The sequence below is a fragment of the Alexandromys fortis genome, unplaced genomic scaffold (assembly GCF_014885135.2).
Source record: "Alexandromys fortis isolate MF-2015 unplaced genomic scaffold, M_Fortis_MF-2015_v1.1 scaffold_186, whole genome shotgun sequence".
Classification (NCBI taxonomy): Eukaryota; Metazoa; Chordata; class Mammalia; order Rodentia; family Cricetidae; genus Alexandromys; species Alexandromys fortis.
Genome location: NW_026068067.1, coordinates 1,667,256 through 1,687,726, shown reverse-complemented (window position 1 = coordinate 1,687,726; position 20,471 = coordinate 1,667,256). Strand labels below are relative to the sequence as shown.

Genomic DNA, 20,471 nt, shown 5'->3' with positions numbered 1-20,471 from the left:
TATATATAATTCCAGCTATTGGTAGGCAGAATCAGGTGGATCTCTGAGTTCCAGGCTAAGCCACCCTGATCTATAGAGTTTCAGGACAGCCAGGGCTACACAGAGAAATCCTGTCTCAAAAAAAAAAGAAAAGAAAAAGAAAAAGAAAAAAGAAATGAGGGAATAAGGCTGGAGAGATGGCTCAGGAGCTAAGAGCAAGGACTGCTCTTTCAGAGGTCCTGAGTTCAATTCCTAGCAACCACATGGTACATGGTTGGTACAGAACAATCTTTGTATAAGGTAAATATGTATTACTCTCATTGGTTAATAAAGAGCCAACTGACTTATAACTAGGCAGAAAGGGACTGGGTGAGAACGCCAGACTAGGAGGACACTGGGAGTCTCCAGAGTTGGGAGCCAGACACAGAGGAAGCTGGACTTTTAGAAAATGAGGTGACAAGCCGGGGTTTAGTGGTGTACACCTTTAATCCCAGCACCTGGGAGGCAGAGATGGGTGATTCTCTGTGAGTTTGAGGCCAGTCTGGTCTACCAAGTGAGTTCTAGTACAGCCAGGACTGTTACACAGAGAAACCCTGTCTTGAAAACCAAACCAAACAAAACAAAAGCAAAAACTAAACAAAACAATCAAAAAAGAAATAAAATTAGATAACAAGCCATAGACCATATAGTAGAACTTAGATAAGAAATATAGGTTAATTTAAATTGTAAGAGCTAGTTAGTAACAAGCCTAAGCTAAGGACCAAGCATGAATACTTACATGAAAAGTTCACCTACAACATGGCTCACAACCATCTATAATAGGAGCTGATGCCCTCTTCTGACATGTAGGTGTATTTGCAGAGCACTCAGACATAAAATATAAATAATTAAAAATTTTTAAAATTTATTATAAAAATAAATCTTTAGAAAATGAAAAGGAGGGGCTGGAGAGATGGCTCAGTGGTTAAGAGCACTGCCTGCTCTTCCAAAGGTCCTGAGTTCAATTCCCGGCAACCACATGGTGGCTCACAACCATCTGTAATGAGGTCTGGTGTCCTCTTCTGGCCTGCTGACATACAGACAGAATATTGTATACATAATAAATAAATAAATATTTTTTAAAAATTAAAAATAAATAAATAAAAAAGAAAATGAAACGGAGAGCTGGGTGATGGTGGCGCATGCCTTTAATCTCAGTACTCGGGAGGCAGAGGCAGGAAGATCTCTGTGAGTTTGAGACCAGCCTGGTCTACAGAGCTAGTTCCAGGACAGGCTCCAAAGCCACAGAGAAACCCTGTCTCAAAAAAACAAAAAATAAAAATTAAAAAAAAAAAAGAAAAGGAGGGCCAGGTGGTGATGGCACACACTTTAGTCCCAGCAGTTGAGAGGCAGAGGCAAGGGAATCTCTGACTTTGAGGCTAGCCTACTCTACAGAACAAGTTCCAGCACAGCCAGGGGTACACAGAAAAACCCTCTGTTAAAAAACAAAAAAACAAAACAAAACACAAATGAAAAGGAGGAAAAGTCGTTACATTGTCCTGATCCTTTTCAGAGGAGAGCAATGAATGGGATTAGAAACCATCATCTCCCAATAGTGTTTCACAGGCTGAGGTAAAGTAGGTTGGCTAGCAATGCAGGTGAGGAGAGTTGGGTGAAGGTTTAAAAAGACGTGTTTTGTTTTGAAACAAGGTCTCCTGCAGCCTATGCTGTCCTTGAACTCCCGTCTCCACTTCCGGGTGCTGAGGTTGGAGGTGCAAGCTAGCACGCCTTGCTTCAATGGATCTTTTGAAGGAGGAAAAAGGTGACATTCCAGTGGATAAAGACTGTAATGAACGAGTTTAAGAACCAGAATTCGAGCCGGGCGATGGTGGCGCACGCCTTTAATCCCAGCACTCGGCAGAGGCTGGCGGATCTCCGTGAGTTCGAGGCCAGCCTGGTCTACAAAGGGAGTTCCAGGAGGCTCCAAAGCTACAGAAAAACCCCGTCTCGAAAAAACAAACAAACAAACAAGCAAACAAAAAAAAAAAAGAACCAGAATTCCAGGGCTGGAGAGATGGATCAGTAGTTAAGAGCACATACTGCTCTCCCTGAGGACCTGGATTCGGTTCCCGGCAACCACATCAGGTAGCTCACAGCCTGTAACCCAGGCTCCAGGGTATTTAGTACATCTGACCTCTGTGGGCACTTGTATTCATGTGCAACTACTCCCCCCACATGATTAAAACAGATCTTTAAGAATAAAACACTTCTTGCAGGGCACGGTGGCGTGCAACTTTGATCTCAGCACTTGAGAGGAAGAGAGTAGACAGGCAGATTCAAGGCCAGCCTGGCCTACATAGGAACACCCTACTCAATAGATAAAAATAAATAAAGTCTTTAAAAAAAATAAAACAAGAACCAAATTCTAGTCCTCAACATCTACCCAAATGCTAGATGGCATGAGGGCTCCCCAGCAGTCCCAGTGCTGGGGTGGGGTGGAGATAAGGGACCCCCAGGGCAGACTGGCTAGCTAGACTAGCCCACGTTAGCAAGCTCTGAGGTCATCTAGAGAACCTGCATCAGTAAATAAAGAGAAGACTGGAGAGAGACAGCAGGTATCAACCTCCAGCCTCCACACACATGTGCATACACGTGTGTACTTACACCCATATACACATGCATGCACACCACATACATACGTGTGCAAAAACAACAAGTACATCATAATCCTTTCTATGGTCTCTCAGAGATAAAAACCGGGCTTTAAAATCCCAAACTTGCCTTTTGTGACCTTGGCAAATGACCTTCCCAAAGTACCCCTGTCTCCTAGTGGAGTCTGTGTGGTGATGCAGGTTTTAGCATTTTAGGGTGGTACCTGGCACTTGGTGTATGCTCAGCAAAGCAGTAAGTGCAGGGCAGAAGAGATGCTCAGCTCCTAAATTCCAGCCACAGGATCCATGTAGTGAGAGGAAAGAACCCCCTCCTACAAATTGTGACACATGCTCACCTACATACATACATTCACACACACACACACAGACATACACACACAGAGAGTAAGATAGATATATAGATGATAAGATAGATAGATAGACAGACAGACAGACAGACAGACAGACAGACAGATAGATAGATACAGGTTGGAGAGAAAGCTCAGCAGTTAGAGCACTTGTTCTTGCAGAGGACCCATATTTGATTCCCAGTACCTACATGGCAGTTCACAGCTGTCTGAAATTCCAGTTATAGGGGATCTAATGCCTTCTTCTGGCCTCTATGATCCCTGGCTACTGGTAGTTCACAGACATAGATGCAGGCAAAACATCCTTACACATGAATTTCAAAAGTAGTAATACAAGTTTTTAAGTAAAAATAAAAAATGTTAAAGCAATAAGTCAGAGTAAGAGTTATTGATAGACATGACACACAGCAGAGAATGTCTCAGAGGATCCTACCACTTCCATGTGCAAAGGGCATCCAGACAGAGCAGGGTCAAAGGGCACTGCCCTGGGGAGCCACAGTGACCAGAAAGCCAGACTAGATTTTCTCTCTTGTAATGGCAGGTTTGACGTGAATTGGTCTCCTGGTTCACAAGCTAAGCAGCTTTAATGGACCTAGCAAAAGTAATACCCGGATGTTTTAGTCATGGAGCCAAGGTCTCCAGACCTTTGTAATGAGGCATAGATGATAAGCCTTAAAGAATCTTTAAATACCACAGAAAGAAGTCCTCAGAATGGACCTCATCTGCAAGCTCCCCATAAACATCCCAGAGTGGAGAAAAGGGACCAACCAGAGCCACAGAAATTTAGATCCTCTCTGTATTCGGGAGGCAGAGGCAGGGGAATCTTTGTGAGTTCGAGGTCAGCCTGGCCTATATAGCAAGTTCCAGGCTACACAGTGAGATGCTATCGCAACACAGTTTTTTAAATTAGATAAAAATAAAGAAAGAAGAGAAATGTAGAACCTTGGAGTCATGTTAGACCAACGCCACCTCCCACTCCCCTACTCCAACTGCAGAGCAGTTCTGCTTCTCCCGGCAGGGTGCTATGCCCTTCGTGTTTAGTATCCTAACTGCACACAGGCGACTCTGGAGCTGAGGGATAGCGGGATATTTTGCTTAGCGGTGGAACCGATGCGAGCGAGTGGACCCAGGCATTAAAGTGGCCGCATTTGAGAGAGCAGGAATTCCTTGCGTGCCCTGAACTGAGTGGCTGAGCAGCCGTAATATAGGGGTTGGGGGCGGAGGCTTGCGTCAGAGAAAAAGTCCCGCGTGGCGTTGAGCCAATGGGATTCGGCGCCGGTTCGAAGGACCGGGACACACCCCGTTCAGGGACCGCCCACTTCCATCCTTCTGCAAGGAGCGGGTGCCTTGGACTGGCTTAGCCGCTGTAGTACTTCCTCTGGCTTTGCCGCAACACCCTCTCGTACTCAAGACTCACACTCCTGATCTACCCTGTGAGCAGGAGGGAAAGTGAGAAAGACGTCGAGAAGTCCAGGCTTTGAGACTCTCTTTGAAAGCAAATTAGCTTTCCAATCAGGCTGTTCCAGCCTCCTGGGATGTCTTTCCTACCGAGTCTCATTTTCCCCCCTGCCTTTACTGATTGCTCATCTCTCCGTGGTCTTGATCTTGGAAATGATGTATTAAGGGAGCCTACAATTGGACAAGAGCCTGGGCTCACAACTGACTTAGTCCAAATTCTGGAGCACCATCAGGGACTGACCTCCAAGGAGGCTCAGAAGGACCAGCTTCTAGGTAGCCCTAGGCGTTAAGCCTTGATCATTTTCCCTATGAGGTTAGTTTATAAACTCAGAAGGACAAGCCAAACCTCAGAGGACAGTTTCCGCCTCAAACTCCCTACCTGCCTGAGGATTTGTTTCGGCTTTCCCTCACTCCAAAAACCCTCAGTATCCCACTCTGTGCACTGGACTCACGCCTCCTGCGCCTGCGCAGCCTAGCGATCAGCATCTTCGAAGACTGACTGCAAGGAGCTAAAAATCGCTCCCGCCCACCCACAAGCTGGGCTGGACTTAAGGATTGCGGGCGGGTGTGTGTATGTGTGTGTGTGGTGGGAGTATTGTAGTGGAGGGGGAGGAATGGAAAGTAGGAAGGCTGTCGAGGTGCCTGTCCAATTAGGGCAGGAGGAAGAGTCCCAGTGGCCAGACAGGTGAATGGAGGACTCAGGTTCGTAAGCCTAGGAAGGGCTCTGGGGTGGTGAGGTGGGAGGCTGACGAACAAACATGTTTACAGCTGCTGAAGCGCTGGTAACCCCGAGGGGCTCGAACCCTGGGGCAATAACTTTACTTGCCGCACCTTCACCCCCAGACTGTCCAAACGTCTGGGCAAGGACCTGGGCCCCGCTGCCTCCGACTCTGGTGGGGCCAGATGCAGCCCAGGCCATCCTCGAGGGGGCGCGCTAGGATGCAGCCCCTCCAGTAGCCTCCGGGATACACGGGCAACGCCTGAGGGGCGGGGTCCGCGCTGCCAGGACGCGCGGCCACGGCACTCCTAGCCCAGAGCATCCTCTAGCTGCACGAAGGGTCGCCAGGGCCGACCCGGGCGCAAGTTCTCCTGCGTTCTGCTCGGCCCTGCCCCAGGGCACCGACCCCATCCCCTCCTTGGAGCCCGGGCTGCAGCGTACCTGCAGCCTCCGGCGGCGGATCAGGCCCGAATCGTCCATGGCGGCGGCGACTTCGGTCCGGGGGAGGGAGGAGGGAGGTGGCGGCAGCAGGAGGAGGGAGGAGGGAGGAAGAGAGAAGCCTCGGGGACCGCGGCGGCGGCCGGTGGGGGGGGGGGCGGAGGGCGGAGCGAAGCGGGGCGGGCCCGGCGCCGTCACTGCGTCTGGGAGCTGGAGCCCGGTTTCGGCCACCGCTGCCCGCGCTGGTGGTGGTGAGGCGAGCAGGGTTGGGTGGGTGGAGCCTCCAGATGTCCCTAAGGGAGGCGTGCTGGCGAGAGACCCTATCAAGACATTCTCTTGCACAGACCCTCCAACCCAAGAAAGATCCCCAAGGGAGCTATTCTCAACAGACGAATTCCCGGTGCGACCAGCGGCCCCCCACAGGTAACACATTCCCACAAGGATGTGATCTGCCATGAAGAGCTATCCCTTCACTCTGAAAATCACTCCTATTAGAGATAGTGTCTGAGAGGTGACGCTTCATCTCAATTTCCCCCGAAGAGGCATTTCTTCAAAGATCCCATTGGTGGTATATTTGGGGACCCTGGAGCGAATATTCCACCCCCCCCATGGGACCACATTCTCTTCTCTGTGGGAAATTGTCTCCACCCCAGGACATCCTCAGATCTCCACAGATGCATTCTTCCAGAGTCACGTGTTCAGTCAAGAGGCTGGTTCTCATGGGAGTTTCCCCCTCAGAAAAATGTGTATATACACTCAACTCAGACCGCCTTCCTTTGCCTGACACAGGACAGAGCCCTTAAGTCCTGCAGCCCCTCCAGAGTCTTTGCCTCATGGTCAGGATTAAGGAGTTAGGCCAGGTCAGGATATATTTATAAGAGCGATTAGCTGGTAGCTGGGGCGGGGGCAGATGGAGTGATCCTTACTCTGCTCCAATTGACCATGCTTCCCAGCGTTGGAGAGGACATCACTTGAACCCTAGACAGAGCGGTTTCCTAGGGTGGCATCCCGTAGCTGACCCAAGGTCTTGGAGGAGAGGTCCTCTGAACTAGTGTGACCTCTGCCCAACAACGGAGGGGAGACGAGGGCTGGGTCAGTGTGTTCTTGGTGGTTGGCCCTCGTTTCTGCACCTTTGCCTGTGTTATTGTTGCCTGCGTCTGTCTCAGTTTGTCAGCGTAACCACCTCAATGAGTCTGTTGCTTATATTTGTCTATCCAGGACTTGGAAATTTTCTCGTTCCCGGCCTAGAAAGCTGTCCCTGGTGCTGGCTTCGTGCTCCTGTCCACGGTGCTGAAATATGAGTACCGTGAAGACAATGAGGGCATGCGCGTGCACAGGATCTTGAGGGAGGCAAACCCCACAAACACGATAGAAATGACTCCCAACCACCTTGGTCCAGCCCTGACAAAAGTTGTTTCTTGTAGCAGTTGGTTCCTGGGACCTCTGTGATGTCACTGTTGCCCATAGAAAGATAGAGAAGGGGCTGGAGAGATGGCTCAGTGGTTAAGAGCATTGCCTACTCTTCCAAAGGTCCTGAGTTCAAATCCCAGCAACCACATGGTGGCTCACAACCATCTGAAATGAGGACTGGTGCCCTCTTCTGGCCTGCAGGCATACACACAGACAGAACATTGTATACATAATAAATAAATAAATAAATAATTTTTTTAAAAAAAAGAAAGATAGAGAAGTAGAAGTTCCAGTCTAGCCTGAACCCAGGGATATCCTTCCATAGGGAGGCATTAATTCATTAATTTCCTTACTCAACATCTACTGAGCATGTTCGGTAATAATTTGGCAATATGAGAGTTCAGCAATGAAAAGAGACCAAAACTACATCCCAGCCTTTGTGCTCACAACTGTTCGTAGCTCCTATTCCAGGGGATCTGACATCGTCGTTTGGCACAAGCATGATGCACACACACATGCAGTCACAATACCTGTATGCATGAAATAATTTACACTAAAAGAAGAGTGATTGGTGCTCCCGCAGAGAAACAGAGCTTGGCTCCCAGACCCACACTGGATAGTTGACAAGAGCGAGTACCCCCAGCTCTAGGTGATCAGAGGCATCTGACCTCCCCAGGCAGTTTCAGCAAAGTGCACACACACCCCAAACCCAATGCACACTAAAATAATTAAATAATTATCTTTATTAAATAATTAAAGTAAGTCTTTAAAATGCCTGCCCCACTGTAAGATAGGAGGGAGACACATTTCTGGTGGCGCTATAAATATTCTATAAGGATGGATGGATATCTCTAAAAACACGCATATGACATATGAGTAAAAGCAGAAACAGTGCTCTACACACACTGTTGTGTACGCACATATTCTACAAATACATTCACAAACACTGCATATCCTTACACATACATATTCTTCTAACACAGACACGAGCAAGTATTCACACATAATGTGTACATACTCCTGAAACAGAGACCCACCTAGTCTCCAAAAGTGTGCATAATGGGTCGGGGAGATTGCTCAGTGGTTAAGAGAACATACCACCCATGCAGAGGACCCAAGTTCGGTTCCCAGCACCCCTGTCAGGCAGCTCCAGGGGATCTGATCAGAGGACTATGACCTCACAGGGCAACTTCACTCATATCCACAGAGACAGACAGACAGACAGACACACCTGATTTCAAGTAGTAAAATATAAAAAAGAAAACCACACACACATAATTAGCAAAGAGAATCACAAACAACATACATGAATATTTGCAAATATCTGGCAAACAGACACACATAATGTGCATAAACAAACACACACACACACACTCAGGCTGGAGAGATGGCTCAGCAGCTAAGAACACTGACTGCTCTTCCAGAGGTCTGGAGTTCATCTCCCAGCAACAACATGGTGGATCACAATCATTTATTGTGGGATTTGATGCCCTCTTCTTGTATAAAGACATACATGCAGACAAAGCACTCATGTACATAAAATAATTTTTTAAAAAAAGATACATTTTAAAAACTCACACTTTGCAATCATACAAACATATATTTAGGAAAAACAGACATACAGACACTTATCAAATGCAAGCACACTCAAAAAAATTACAAACTCAACACACACAACTCCAAAACCCAAGGATGCTCTATGGTACAGCACAGTTCCCATCTAACACACAGATACACACTCCTCCCAGCAGCTCCCAGTTCCCACCTAACACAGATACACACTCTTCCCAGCAGCTCCCAGTTCCCACCTAACACAGATACACACTCTTCCCAGCAGCTCCCAGTTCCCACCTAACACAGATACACACTCTTCCCAGCAGCTCCCAGTTCCCACCTAACACAGATACACACTCTTCCCAGCAGCTCCCAGTTCCCACCTAACACAGATATACACTCTTCCCAGCAGCTCCCAGTTCCCACCTAACACAGATACACACTCTTCCCAGCAGTTCCCACCTAACACAGATACACACTCCTCCCAGCAGCTCGCACCCAGGTGCATGAGAGCCATGAATACCCCCTTCTCCAGCGCTGTTTCCCCCACCTAGTTCTCCATCTTGAGTCGAGTCAATTCTGTGAAGACAGATTGTCATATCTTGTATAAGTGCACCCCAGAAACCAGTACCGAGTTGCTTTGTGTGTTTGTTTTTGAAGCAGGAATTGTGCCATGGTTGTCCTAGAACTCATTCTGTAGACCAATCCTCCTGCCTCTGTCTTCAGGTGCTGGGATTAAAGGTGGGCCACTCTGCCCAGCTTTTCAGAGTGTATGCTTAATAAACGTCTATTGGGCAGGTGTGGTGGTGCACACCTTTAACCCTAGCACTTGGGAGGCAGAGGCGGGCAGATTTCTGTGAATTTAAGGTCTACAGAGCAAGTTCCAGAATAGCCAAAGTTACACAGAACCTTGTCTCAAAAACGCAAAATAAATAAACAAATATCTTGAATTAATGGACAGAATGCTAAAGGACACACATTACAATAACTAGAGAAAGGTACAGCAGCCTGTACCAGCCAGCACGCACATGAAACCACAAACTCAAGAGACATCCTCTCACACAACAGAGACAGGATTACCTACACATCACACACACACACACACACACACACACACACACACACACACACACTCAGAGTCACAGACAGACAGGATCTTAAATCCTAAGTTTAACACAGGGCAAGCTTGTGGATATAAATGCACCAGTCCCAAGAGCACGTGTTTGTGGCTGTGGGGGTGGGACTTTGGAAAGCCCCGCCCCTGAACCAAACCGCACCCCTTACAGTTGCCGCTGTTCGCCAGCCTTGTTCAGTGGTTCTGAGGTGTCTCAACAGTTCCTATACAACTGCCCGCTAAAGGTGAGTGCCAGGGAGTAGGTTGGGAGGTGGGAATCTTGTCTCCCATACTCTTGCCTTCCTCTGTCCAGCAGCTTGTAGTGCCTAGTGGCAGAACCCCAGCCCTGCCAGAGTCGGGCTGATACTAAAGGTCCAGCCCAGGGTGGAAGCTCCTAAGCCGATTGTGGATCCAGAGAAGGTGACCGTGAAAGTAGTGAGGAGGGCAGGGCTGGAGAGAGAGAGGAAGTCTTGGGTAGAAGTGGGGCTTGGAAGAACTGGGGTGATCCTGCTCCTCTGAAGGAAGTTAGTAGCAGAGGGCAGACAGGATGAGAGACTGCTTGCATGTGTGGTTTAAGATGGGGGTGGGGCATGGGCCAGAAAGAATGAATGGAAGGGATGTGTGCCGGGAGGGGCTCCTCCTGAAACTCCCCCTAGGGTTCTGGGAGCCTGGCCTTTGCCTGGCCCCTCTAGTATTGCCCGTTCTCTGTGCTTCCTGGCACCCATTTCCGGTGTCTGCTCACCAGCGCCGAGCTGAACCTCCAGGACAGTGACACCTCACCCCTCCATACCAGCTGGCTCTTGTCTCAGTGGACATGGCCCACAAAGGCCACCTTCAACCCAGCAGCCTGGACTGGGCCCTGCGACTGATCCTGGCATGGATCTTCTTGGTGGCCTGTGGAGGGAGCCACCCACTGAAAGTTATGTTCTGGGGACACCCTGGGCTGCCAGCCAGTGTGGGCACAAACCAGCCGCACCTAGCAGGTGAGCATCTTATGTAAGCCCTAACCCAGAGAAACCCCACTCTGAGCTTCCTTGTAAGAGGGGTTTAGGGTAGCGATGAGGGTGGGCAGCCAGGGTTAGTGATGAAGAATGCTGGTTAACACTCCAGTCTCTGGGTATTGGGCTGCTTAGTTCAATTTCAAATCCACACCTAGGTGCTGTGACCTTGAGCCGGTCAGTTCAAGTCGGTAGAGAGTTAGGCGCTGTGATGCCCACCTGTAATCCCAGCCCACAGAAGGTGGAGGTAGGAGGATTAGGATTTCAAGGCCAGCTACGTAAGGAGTTGGAAGGCCAGGATGAACCACATGAAACTCTATCTCAAAATAAATGCATAGGGCTGACTGACGAGAGGGCTCAGTGGGTAGAAATGACTGCCACCAAGCTTAACAACCTGAGTTAGGTCCCTGGAACCCATACGGTGAAGAGAGAGTCAATGCCTGCAACTTGCCCTGACCTCCACACACAACAAATACAATTCTAAAAATTAGTATCAATAATGCTGAAGATATAGCTCAATGATAGCATGTATGCCTAACACGGGAGTGCCCTAGACCCAACCCCCAGTAAATAAGAACATGGAGAAACCACAGAACTAACATACATGTGTTGTGGAAATGAAGCACATACACACTATGCTGCAGATATGACCTGATTATGAGCAACACACGGTTCTAACTGCTTGAAGTCACGTTTCTCAGAACCTGGTGCCTTTCACACGCTAGGCAAGCTTTATGCCACCAGGCCATAGCCTAGCCCCATTTGTTCTTATTCTCACCCAGGATCTAAGTTGCCTAGACTGCTCTTAAACTTGAGATTCCCTCTGCTTCAGTCTCCAAGTGTCTGGGACTGCAGATCCATGCCATTTTGTTCAACTCAAGAGAAATCTTTTTAAGGTTCTTCTCTTTGGGATGGCTGATAAAATTCCTGTTGTCAGGACATCCTCAGTCCTCGGCTCCACAGCCTTACTCGAGGACCCAAGATCCTGGTTCACAGGCATCACCAGTTCCAGAACCTTGCTGTACCTCAGAGCTAGAGGGGCCAGAGGCATCAAGCCCGGGGGCCCCTCTAGAGAGCTGCGGTGTGCCAAGCGCAGAGTGAGTACCGCACCCACTAGCCTGTCCCCCGGTTCTTCGCCCTATTTGCCCGCACCTGGGCTCAGACTTAACTTCCCCTGAGGACTGTGCCCTGCCTGTCCTGTCTCTCCCACGTCCAGATGTGAATTCTTCTTGGGACGCCTTCAACGTACCCTCCGCAATCGCTTCCATCAGCTGCTGCTTGGAGTACACCGAGAGCAGCCTCTCTGCCCAGAGCTCTGCCAGATTTGGTAAGGGAGGCGGGGACAGGGGCGTGCCCAACAGTATGGCCTTAGCCCCTACAGAGCCAGGGTCTGTCTAAGAGATCTAGTGTGGATCCGAGGTAGAAAGGGTAGATCTAGGTAGATGCCAAGGTAAAAGAATGACCTAGCATTTAAGACAGCGTGAAGCCGTGACTCTGGAGGGCCAGGAAGTGTCAAAAGATTCAAGTTTTTGACCCTTAGAGGAGCTAAAAGAGGAATGCAAGGAGCGGCTCACAAACAGGTTCTCTGGGCTGGAGAGATGCTTACTGCTTTCTCAGAGGACCCGGGTTCAGTTCCCAATACCTATGTCAGGCTCACAGTTGCTTGTAATTCCAGCTCCAGGGTATCTGACGTCCTCTTGGGAACCCCCCTGGCACCGCCACTAGTGTGTACACACATAATTCAAAAGTAATTTTAAGTTGGGTGATGGCGCCACATGACTTTAGCTCCAACACTCAGGAAGCAGAGGCAGGAGGATTTCTGAGTTCCAGGCCAGCCTGGTCTTCAGAGTTAGTTCCAGGGCAGCCAGGGCTACACTGAGAAACCCTATATTGAGTTAAATACTTTTTAAAAAAATATTTATTATGTATACAATATTCTGTCTGTACAAAGGCCAGAAGAGGGCACCAGATCTCATTACAGATGGTTGTGAGCCACCATGTGGTTGCTGGGAATTGAGCTCAGGACCTTTGGAAGAGCAGTCAGTGCTCTTAACCGCTGAGCCATCTCTCCAGCCCCAGTTAAATACTTTTTAAAAAAGGGAATGGATACTGCGGTGGTACTGGTGGCCTCTAATACCAGTGCTTGGGAAAGAGGGTCAGGAACTCAAGGTCATCCTGAGATGACAAATAGCTTCTAGACCAGCTTCAAGCCCTGTCTATGAATAAACAAGCCTGGGGAATGAACCCTGCAAAGGCTGGGTTGGTCTTTTGAAGGAATGGAGCCTGAGAGGTGAGGCCATTGGTCAGAGAGCAGGACAAACCAACTGGCTCTAAAACCCTAACCCATCTTCCCTTCTCACATACCCAGGCTCACTACCTGCAAGGCAGATTTTACCTGTGGCCCGACTTGGCTGCAGCCCTCTGGGAAGAGGGGCTGTGAGGCCAGTTGCCGCACCTATGGGCAGGTGAGGACCAGAGTGAGGGGAGGGATGGGATTCATACTGTGGTCTGGAGTACTGACGTGCTCCAACACCTGAGGTCTTTTAACTAATTAGGTACTTTTCTGAGATAGGGACTTTCTACATAGCTCTTGCTATCCTGAAACTCACTACTTAGACCAGGCTGACAAGATCCACCTGCCTGTTGCTCCAGTACTCCCAATCAAAAAGTGTGGGTTAGCACAGCCGGATAACCTTTAAAGACTTACTTTTATTCTGAGTGTTTTGCCTGCATGCATGTGTACTACCTATGTGTCTGGAGGAAGTTCTCACAGTATGGAGTCCCTAGAATTGGAATTATGGTTATAAACTACCATGTAGGTGCTAGAAATCTAACCTGGGATCTCTGCCAGAGCAGCCAATTCTCTCACTGGCTGAACCATCTCTCTGGTCTAAAGGGCTTAGCCCTACCTAGCCCATAGGCTCATCTCCTCTCTTCCACTGTCCCAGCCTCCGTGTGGGACGTGTACATAATGCCTAGGAGCCCACTGACTCCAGACTCTCCTTCCACGTTAGTCTTTGCTCTGGGTTCTCAGCAGGCCCAAGAAACCTGTTATCCCTCCCCTGGCTCTGGCCCTGCCAGAGACTGACCAGTCCCTCAGAGGAACACCATTGCCCAGATCACACCCTGGACCAGACCAGCCCCAGCAACGCAAGTTCCACCTTCTTTAACCCTGACCTCACCCTTTCTCTTAGACCTTCGCCAATGCGGAAGACCTGTGTCGCACAGTTCTGGGCCACACACTACAGGTGGCAGCTCCTGGTTCACGCCACTGTCTCAATGTCTCCACCTCCTCTCCACGGGCCCGCCACTCTCGCACCTGGATCTTGAATGCTGCAGGCAGTGGCAGTGGTAGCGGCAGTGGTGACAGCCCTGAGTAGGAGCCACCTAGAGTAACATCCCTCTCCTCTCCCTCCCAAACCACGCCCTGGGGTTGCCTAGACAGACTTTTTCTACCCATTATCCTAGAAATGGCTCACCGCTCACTTATTTTGCTCTCTTTCCCAGAATAAAGTTACTGCCTAGACCACGTTATACGATGTGGTTGCTACTTGGAGAAGTAGTTGGGAAGAACTGCAAAAAAAAAAAAAAAAAAAAAAAAGAAAATCTCATAGGGGAGGAGGAAGGGGGGGGGAGAGGAAAGGAGAGAGAGAGAGAGAGAGAGACCAGGAAAATGGCCCAGCAGGCCAACTGATGATCTACATTCTATCCGCAGAACTCACACAGTAGTAAAAGAACCAATTCTTGCCTGGCAGTGGTGGCGCACGCCTTTAATCCCAGCACTCGGGAGGCAGAGGCAGGCGGATCTCTGTGAGTTCGATACCAGCCTGGTCTACAAGAGCTAGTTCCAGGACAGGCACCAAAGTTACAGAGAAACCCTGTCTCAAAACAAAAACAACAACAAAAAGAACCAATTCTTGCAAGTTGTCCTCTGACCTCCACATCTGTGGTGGCACTCATGTGCCTTTCCCCCAAATAAACAAACAATTTCTGCTTCGAGTCAGGGTCTCTCATAGCTTTGCCTGACCTGGACTTACTTGGAGGTGTGCCTGCCTCTGACTCCCAAATGCTGGGATTAAAGGCGTGCGCCACTACAACAGCATGAAAGGTAATAGAGGACTCTGAGAGACAGCCTGCCAGTAACAGCACTGACTCTCCTGCAGAGGACCTGATTCCCAATACCCACAAGGTGGCTCAAAACCATCTCTAACTCCAGCTGCAGGTGATTTGGTGCCCTCTTCTGACTTCATTGAGTATTGCATGGATGTGGTGCAGAGACATATCTACATGCATCTCTCTCTCTCTCTCTCTCTCTCTCACACACACACACACACACACACACACACACTCACACACACATACATGTCTATCTCCCCCCACACCCCCTGGAGAGATCTGGCTGTCCTGGATCTTGCTCTGTAGACCAGGCTGGCCTCGAACTCACAGAGATTCACCTGCCTCTGTCTCCCGAGTGCTGGGATTAAAGGCGTGTGTTGCCACTGCCTAGCAACACCTTTATTTCCATCACTCAGGAGAAAATAGAAAGGCAGACTTCTGTGAGTTTAAGGCCAGGACAGTCTGGGCTACATAGAGAAATCCTGTCTTGAAAAACAAGACAAAAATTTAAAATGGGGCCAAGCACAGTAGCACACACCTTTACTCCCAAGCACTCCAGAGGCAGAAGCAGGTGAATCACTGTTGAGTTCAAGGACAGCCTGATTGCTGGGTGGTGGCACACACCTTTAATACCAACACTTGGGAGGCAAGGGGCAGGTGGATCTCAGTGAGCTCAAGGCCAGCCTGGTCTACGTAGTGAGTTCCAGCAAACTAGGGCTACACAGTGAAACTTTGCTTTAAAATATTATTAAACTGTACCAATCTAGAAACACCTATTCTGTTTGAAGAGTCAGCTGCCAGCCCTCAGCCACAAAGCACAGCGTTTACTCTGTGAAGAGCTTCATTCCTAGGGGTAGGTACACATATTTACTCCTAGAGGCTGCTGACTGCCTCCAGGCCTCGCTCCTGGAAGTATCTGTGGGGGAGCTGCGGGCGGCAGGTCTGAGGTCCCTGGCTGAAGTAGGATGTGATCTTCCCTGGTTGCTCAGGATCTTCCTCAGCAGCCGAGTCCTCCCTGTGGGGAAAAGGAATGACACTGGCCACTTCCCAAGGAGCTGCGTGAACAAACATGGCCTCCTTCCCTCTTCTGCCCCCCCCCCCCAGCACGCTCAGGACACGAACCACGTGACACTTTCTGCCTCCTTTTCCAGGATGGCCTGGGCTGTGCTCCAGCTGAACCGGACAAACTGAGGGAAGCCAAACACAGGGTCTACGTGTTTCCTCAACCAGGCTTTTGTCTTGGGATCTAGGGAGAAAGAAGCAATGGTGATTGCACCTGAGTGGCAGGTGACAGTCACGTGCCACCTTCATCGTCAGCTTCTTTACTTTGTTGTTAAGACAGAATTTCACTCTGTAGACCACTGGCTGGCCACCCGACTGCCTCTGCCTCCAGAATGCTGGGATTAAGGGCATATGTCTTTGGCTTTTTTGAGTACCAAGACACCCCCTCTATCTTAAGTTCCTTTCTGTCCCATGTCCTTTGCATAGGCAGGTGTGGTCTGTCTCCAACCTCCATTCTGTGTCTCATCAGTGCTTAAGAAGTATTGGGAGTATTTCTGAGACAACTCCCTAAAACACAAGGGTAACAGTCATCAAATTGATTTTTTTGTTTGTTTGTTTTTTTTTTTTGTTTTTTTTTTTTGTTTTTTTGTTTTTCGAGACAGGGTTTCTCTGTGGCTTTGGAGCCTGTCCTGGCACTAGCTCTGTAGACCAGGCTGGTCTCGAACTCACAGAAATCCGCCTGCCTCTGCCTCCCGAGTGCTGGGATTAAAGGCATGCGCCACCATCGCCCGGCTGTTTGTTTGTTTGGGACAAGGTCTTGCTATGCTGCCCAGGTTAGCCCCAAACTTGTGATCCTCCTGCTCCTGTTTCAAGGATAAGAAAGTACTACTGTGTCTAGCTTAACCTTTCCTTTCTTAAGAATTTTGTTGTGGGGTACAACTCAAGGCCTTGCCCACAATGAGCACATATTCTGCCACTGAGGTGTAAACCAGCCTCAAGTCGCCAAATCCTCGCAGCAGCCCACGTCTGCGCTCGTGTTTGGGGAGCGGGTGTGCAAGTATTCCTGTCCATGATGGAGGAGACTGGAGTCTCATAATGGAAAAAGTATGAAATGAATCTGTGCTCCAACTCCTTCCATTTGCTTTTGTTTGCTTGCTTTGGTTCTTCAAGACAGGGTTTCTCAATGTAGCCCAGGCTGACTGCAAACTCACACAGATCCACCTGCCTCTGCCTCCTGAGTGCTGGGATCAAAGGTGTATACCACCACCCAATTTTATTTTCTTCTTCTTTTTTAATCTTTTTGGTTTGTCATACACGGTTTCTCTTTGTAGTCCTGGCTTTGTAGTTCTGGAACTCGCACTATAGACCAGAGTGGCCTCAAACTCACAGAGATGAGCCTGTCTCTGCTTCCTGAGTGCTGATATTAAAGGCTTGTGCCACCACCGCCAGGCTTAATGTTTATTTTAAATTGTATGTATGTGTGTCTCTGTGTGCATAAATGCATGTGTCCTTGGAGGCCATTGGCTTCCCTAGAGCTGAAGTCACAGTTATGAGCTGCCCAGTGTGGGTACTGGGAACTGAATTCTCATCCTCAGCAAGAGCAGCCAAGTACTCTTAGCTACTGAACCATCTCTCCAGACCTCATTTTGATTTTTGAAAATATTTCCTTTTATTTTACATATGTGCACCATGTGTTTTGCAGGCATGACACATGCACATGGCACACAGATATATATGCTGGCAAACCACCCATACATATAAAATAGAATTTTGTTTTGCCTTTTGAGACAGGGTCTTTATATAGCCCTGGCTGTTGTGAAGCTTACTATGTAGACCAGGATGGCCTCAAACTCAGAGATCCTCCTACCTCTGCCTCCAGAGTGTTATAAAAGAGTTTTTAAAACTTAATGAAAACAAGACCCTCAGCTCACCATTGGGATAGCCTGAGCCATAGTCAGAGTCCAGATCCTGCAAACTCTCCACAAACTGCCAGTTCTTCACAGCCTGGTCTCGAGCCACCTGCAAGCAAGACAGGAAGTAGTTTAGTGTCTCCTTCCTCAGGGGAGTCGTGCCTGTCCCTACACAGGGGAGATGCTGGGAATGGGCCTCGGCCAGCAGGATGCTAACCTTGGCAAAGATGCTGGCAGCACTGACCACAGGGAACAGGGAGTCTGCCTTGGCCTTGACTGTCACCTCTATCCCAGGAAAGCGCTGTTGCAGTCGAGCCTGGTATGTCTCTGGCATTCCCACGGTGTCCACAAATACCTGCCATGGTGACAGAAACGCAGTCATCTAACCGACAGCAGAAAAGACAACTGTAAAGCACACAGTCTCCTGCTCTGTGAGGACCAAACCCTCTTCCTAGCACTAAGCTGCCAGCCCAGCGTTGCTCATCTTATGGTGTACAGGTGTTCTGTCTGCATGCATGTCTGTGCGTGCGTTTGCCTGGTGCCTGCAGAGGCCAGAAGAGGGCGTCAGATCCCTTGGAGCTGTAGTTACAGTTTTAGCCACCGAGAGCTAAAGAACTGAACAGAGCTGAGAACTGAACACAGATCTATAAGAGCAGCAAGTGCTCTCAGCTGTTGAGCCATCTTCCCAGCCCCACAATTTTTTTTTCTTTTTCAAGGGAGGGTTTCGCTGTAGCTTTGGAGCCAGTCCTGGAACTCACTCTGTAGACTAGGTTAACCTTGAACTCACAGAGCTCTGCCTGCCTCTGCCTCCCAAATGTTGGGATTAAAGGTGTGTACCACCACCGCCTGGCCAGCCACACAATTTTTTAAAAAAATTATTTATCAGGGTTAAGGATAGTTCAATCATAAGACTGCCTCTTACTACACGAGCAGCTCTTTCCGCCCCACCCACAGCACTGTTTAAAATACTGGTCTCAATCTCCCTTTAACACAGCTCCTCAAGTGGGAACCCCAACCATACAATTATTTTGTTGCTACTTTCTAACTGTAATTTTGCTGTTATGAATTGCAATATAAATATCTGATATGCAGGATATCTGATAAACGACCCCTCAAAGAAATTGCAACCCACAGATTGAGAACTACTGACCTAAAACAAGATATACTTTCCCTAAGCATGAGACAGGCTTGAGCACTTAGTGCGCATCGTTATTGTAGGGGCTGAGGACAAGGCTGCAAATACCCTACATTAGAATCCTTGCATTTGGACTGGGGATATGGCTCAGCAGGTAGAGTGCTTGCCTAGAACACTCAAAGCCTCCGTTCCATCCCCAGGACCACATTCCTAGCTTTGGTGGCATAGACCTGTCCTCCCAGCACTTGGAAGAGGGAGGTAGAGATCAGAAGCTCAAGGGATAACTGCATATGGAGTTGGACATGCTGAGCTACATGATATCCCTCAAAATCAAAAAGGGGTTAGAAAGATGGCTCAGTAGTCAAGAGCAGCTGCTATTCTCAGGGGACCTGGCTTCAGTTCCAACAGCCACATGGTGGCTCAAAACTATTTGTAACTCTAATTGCAGGAGATCTGACACCTTCTTCTGACATCCAGTGGGCACCATACATGCATGTGACACACATACATACGTGCAAACAGCCATACACATAACCTTTTAAGTTCATTAAATTAAAAAAAACCCTACATTTCACTGAGACTGTCTGCTTTGCAAAAATCAGGGCAAAGGGGGCCATCTAAAAGTGAGCCCACTGAGAAAACTGGATGGGATGGATTCCCAGGTATAGGGTGGACCCTGACACAGGACTGAAGCCGGAACAAGTGGAACTGTGGAATCACTCTGGACCATTGGAGACTTAGGATAGGGAGGTTGGGGCATATATTTAGGGCAGGACTAATCAAAATAAAATCTGGTTCTAATGCTGAATTTGCCAACTAAACTTCTCCTGAAGGAAATCTTATTCACTTTCTGTAGTATGTGTGTACACACACACATGCCAGGCTGTGGAAGTCAGAAGACATTGAAGAAGCCAGTTCTCCCGCATGAGGATTGAACTCAGACTGCCAGGGGTTCTTATGCACTGAACCACCCTGATGCTGGAGAGTAGGCCCAGGTGCTTGAGCATGCTCGGCACAGCGCTACTGCTCACCTGCAATGCTGACCCTCATTTCCCTTCCATCCATCGTGTGTATGCATGTGCAACGGTGCATGTGTGCCCCAGCGTGCCAGGTGACAGGTGCGTGAACATTCAGGAGGAAGCTGGAAGTCACAGTCTACAGGGTGGTGGTGTGCACCTTTAGTCCCAGCCCTTTTGAGGCAGAGGCAGGTAAATCTCTGTGAGTTCAAGGCCAGCCAGACCCTCTCTCAGAAGCAAAACTAAACCAACAACAACAAAAATAAACAAAAAGAAGAAAACCCATCTATGTGAGTTCGAGGCCAGCCTTGTCTACAAGTGCTAGTTCTACGACAGGCTCCAAAGCTACAGAGAAACCCTGTCTTGAAAAACCAAAAGAAAAAAAAACCACCTTGGAATTAAAGATAGAACTACAAAGCCAGGTCATATCCAACTGATTTTTTTTTTGGATTTCATTTTTTTTTTAATATTTATTTATTTATTGATTATGTATACAATATTCTGTCTGCAGGCCAGAAGAGGGCACCAGACCTCATTACAGATGGTTGTGAGCCACCATGTGGTTGCTGGGATTTGAACTCAGGACCTTTGGAAGAACAGGCAATGCTCTTAACCACTGAGCCAT

General features: G+C 48.7%; 3 protein-coding genes and 1 long non-coding RNA gene across 4 annotated transcripts in view; 1 reads left to right on the top strand and 3 right to left on the bottom strand.

Moving 5' to 3' along the window:
- Positions 1-5,354, bottom strand: part of Mast1 (microtubule associated serine/threonine kinase 1) — a 47,330-nt gene extending 41,976 nt beyond the window's left edge. Inside the window, exon 1 of the mRNA XM_050120756.1 lies at positions 5,262-5,354. Within this exon, the coding sequence (XP_049976713.1) occupies positions 5,262-5,354 (93 nt within the window). The remainder of the gene's footprint in view (positions 1-5,261) is intronic.
- Positions 5,355-7,726: 2,372 nt separating this feature from the next.
- Positions 7,727-9,081, bottom strand: LOC126487729 (uncharacterized). Its single transcript, XR_007588485.1, has 2 exons — positions 8,939-9,081; positions 7,727-8,809 (listed from the first exon to the last, which is right to left on the bottom strand). It is a non-coding gene; the product is annotated as an uncharacterized lncRNA (long non-coding RNA).
- Positions 9,082-10,471: 1,390 nt separating this feature from the next.
- Rtbdn (retbindin) lies at positions 10,472-15,220 on the top strand. The gene is made up of 5 exons (XM_050120696.1): positions 10,472-10,652; positions 11,605-11,764; positions 11,884-11,994; positions 13,036-13,132; positions 13,862-15,220. Exons 1-5 carry the CDS (start codon positions 10,484-10,486, stop codon positions 14,045-14,047), a joined length of 723 nt encoding a protein of 240 aa, XP_049976653.1. The 5' UTR covers positions 10,472-10,483; the 3' UTR covers positions 14,048-15,220.
- A 367-nt stretch (positions 15,221-15,587) lies between these two features.
- The window catches only part of Rnaseh2a (ribonuclease H2 subunit A), an 11,423-nt gene continuing 6,539 nt past the window's right edge, over positions 15,588-20,471 (bottom strand). The window contains exons 5-8 of the mRNA XM_050120692.1: positions 17,913-18,050; positions 17,717-17,804; positions 15,906-16,029; positions 15,588-15,798 (exon numbers count right to left, since the gene is read on the bottom strand). Coding sequence (XP_049976649.1) covers positions 15,657-15,798; positions 15,906-16,029; positions 17,717-17,804; positions 17,913-18,050 — 492 coding nt within the window. The 3' untranslated portion in view covers positions 15,588-15,656. The remainder of the gene's footprint in view (positions 15,799-15,905; positions 16,030-17,716; positions 17,805-17,912; positions 18,051-20,471) is intronic.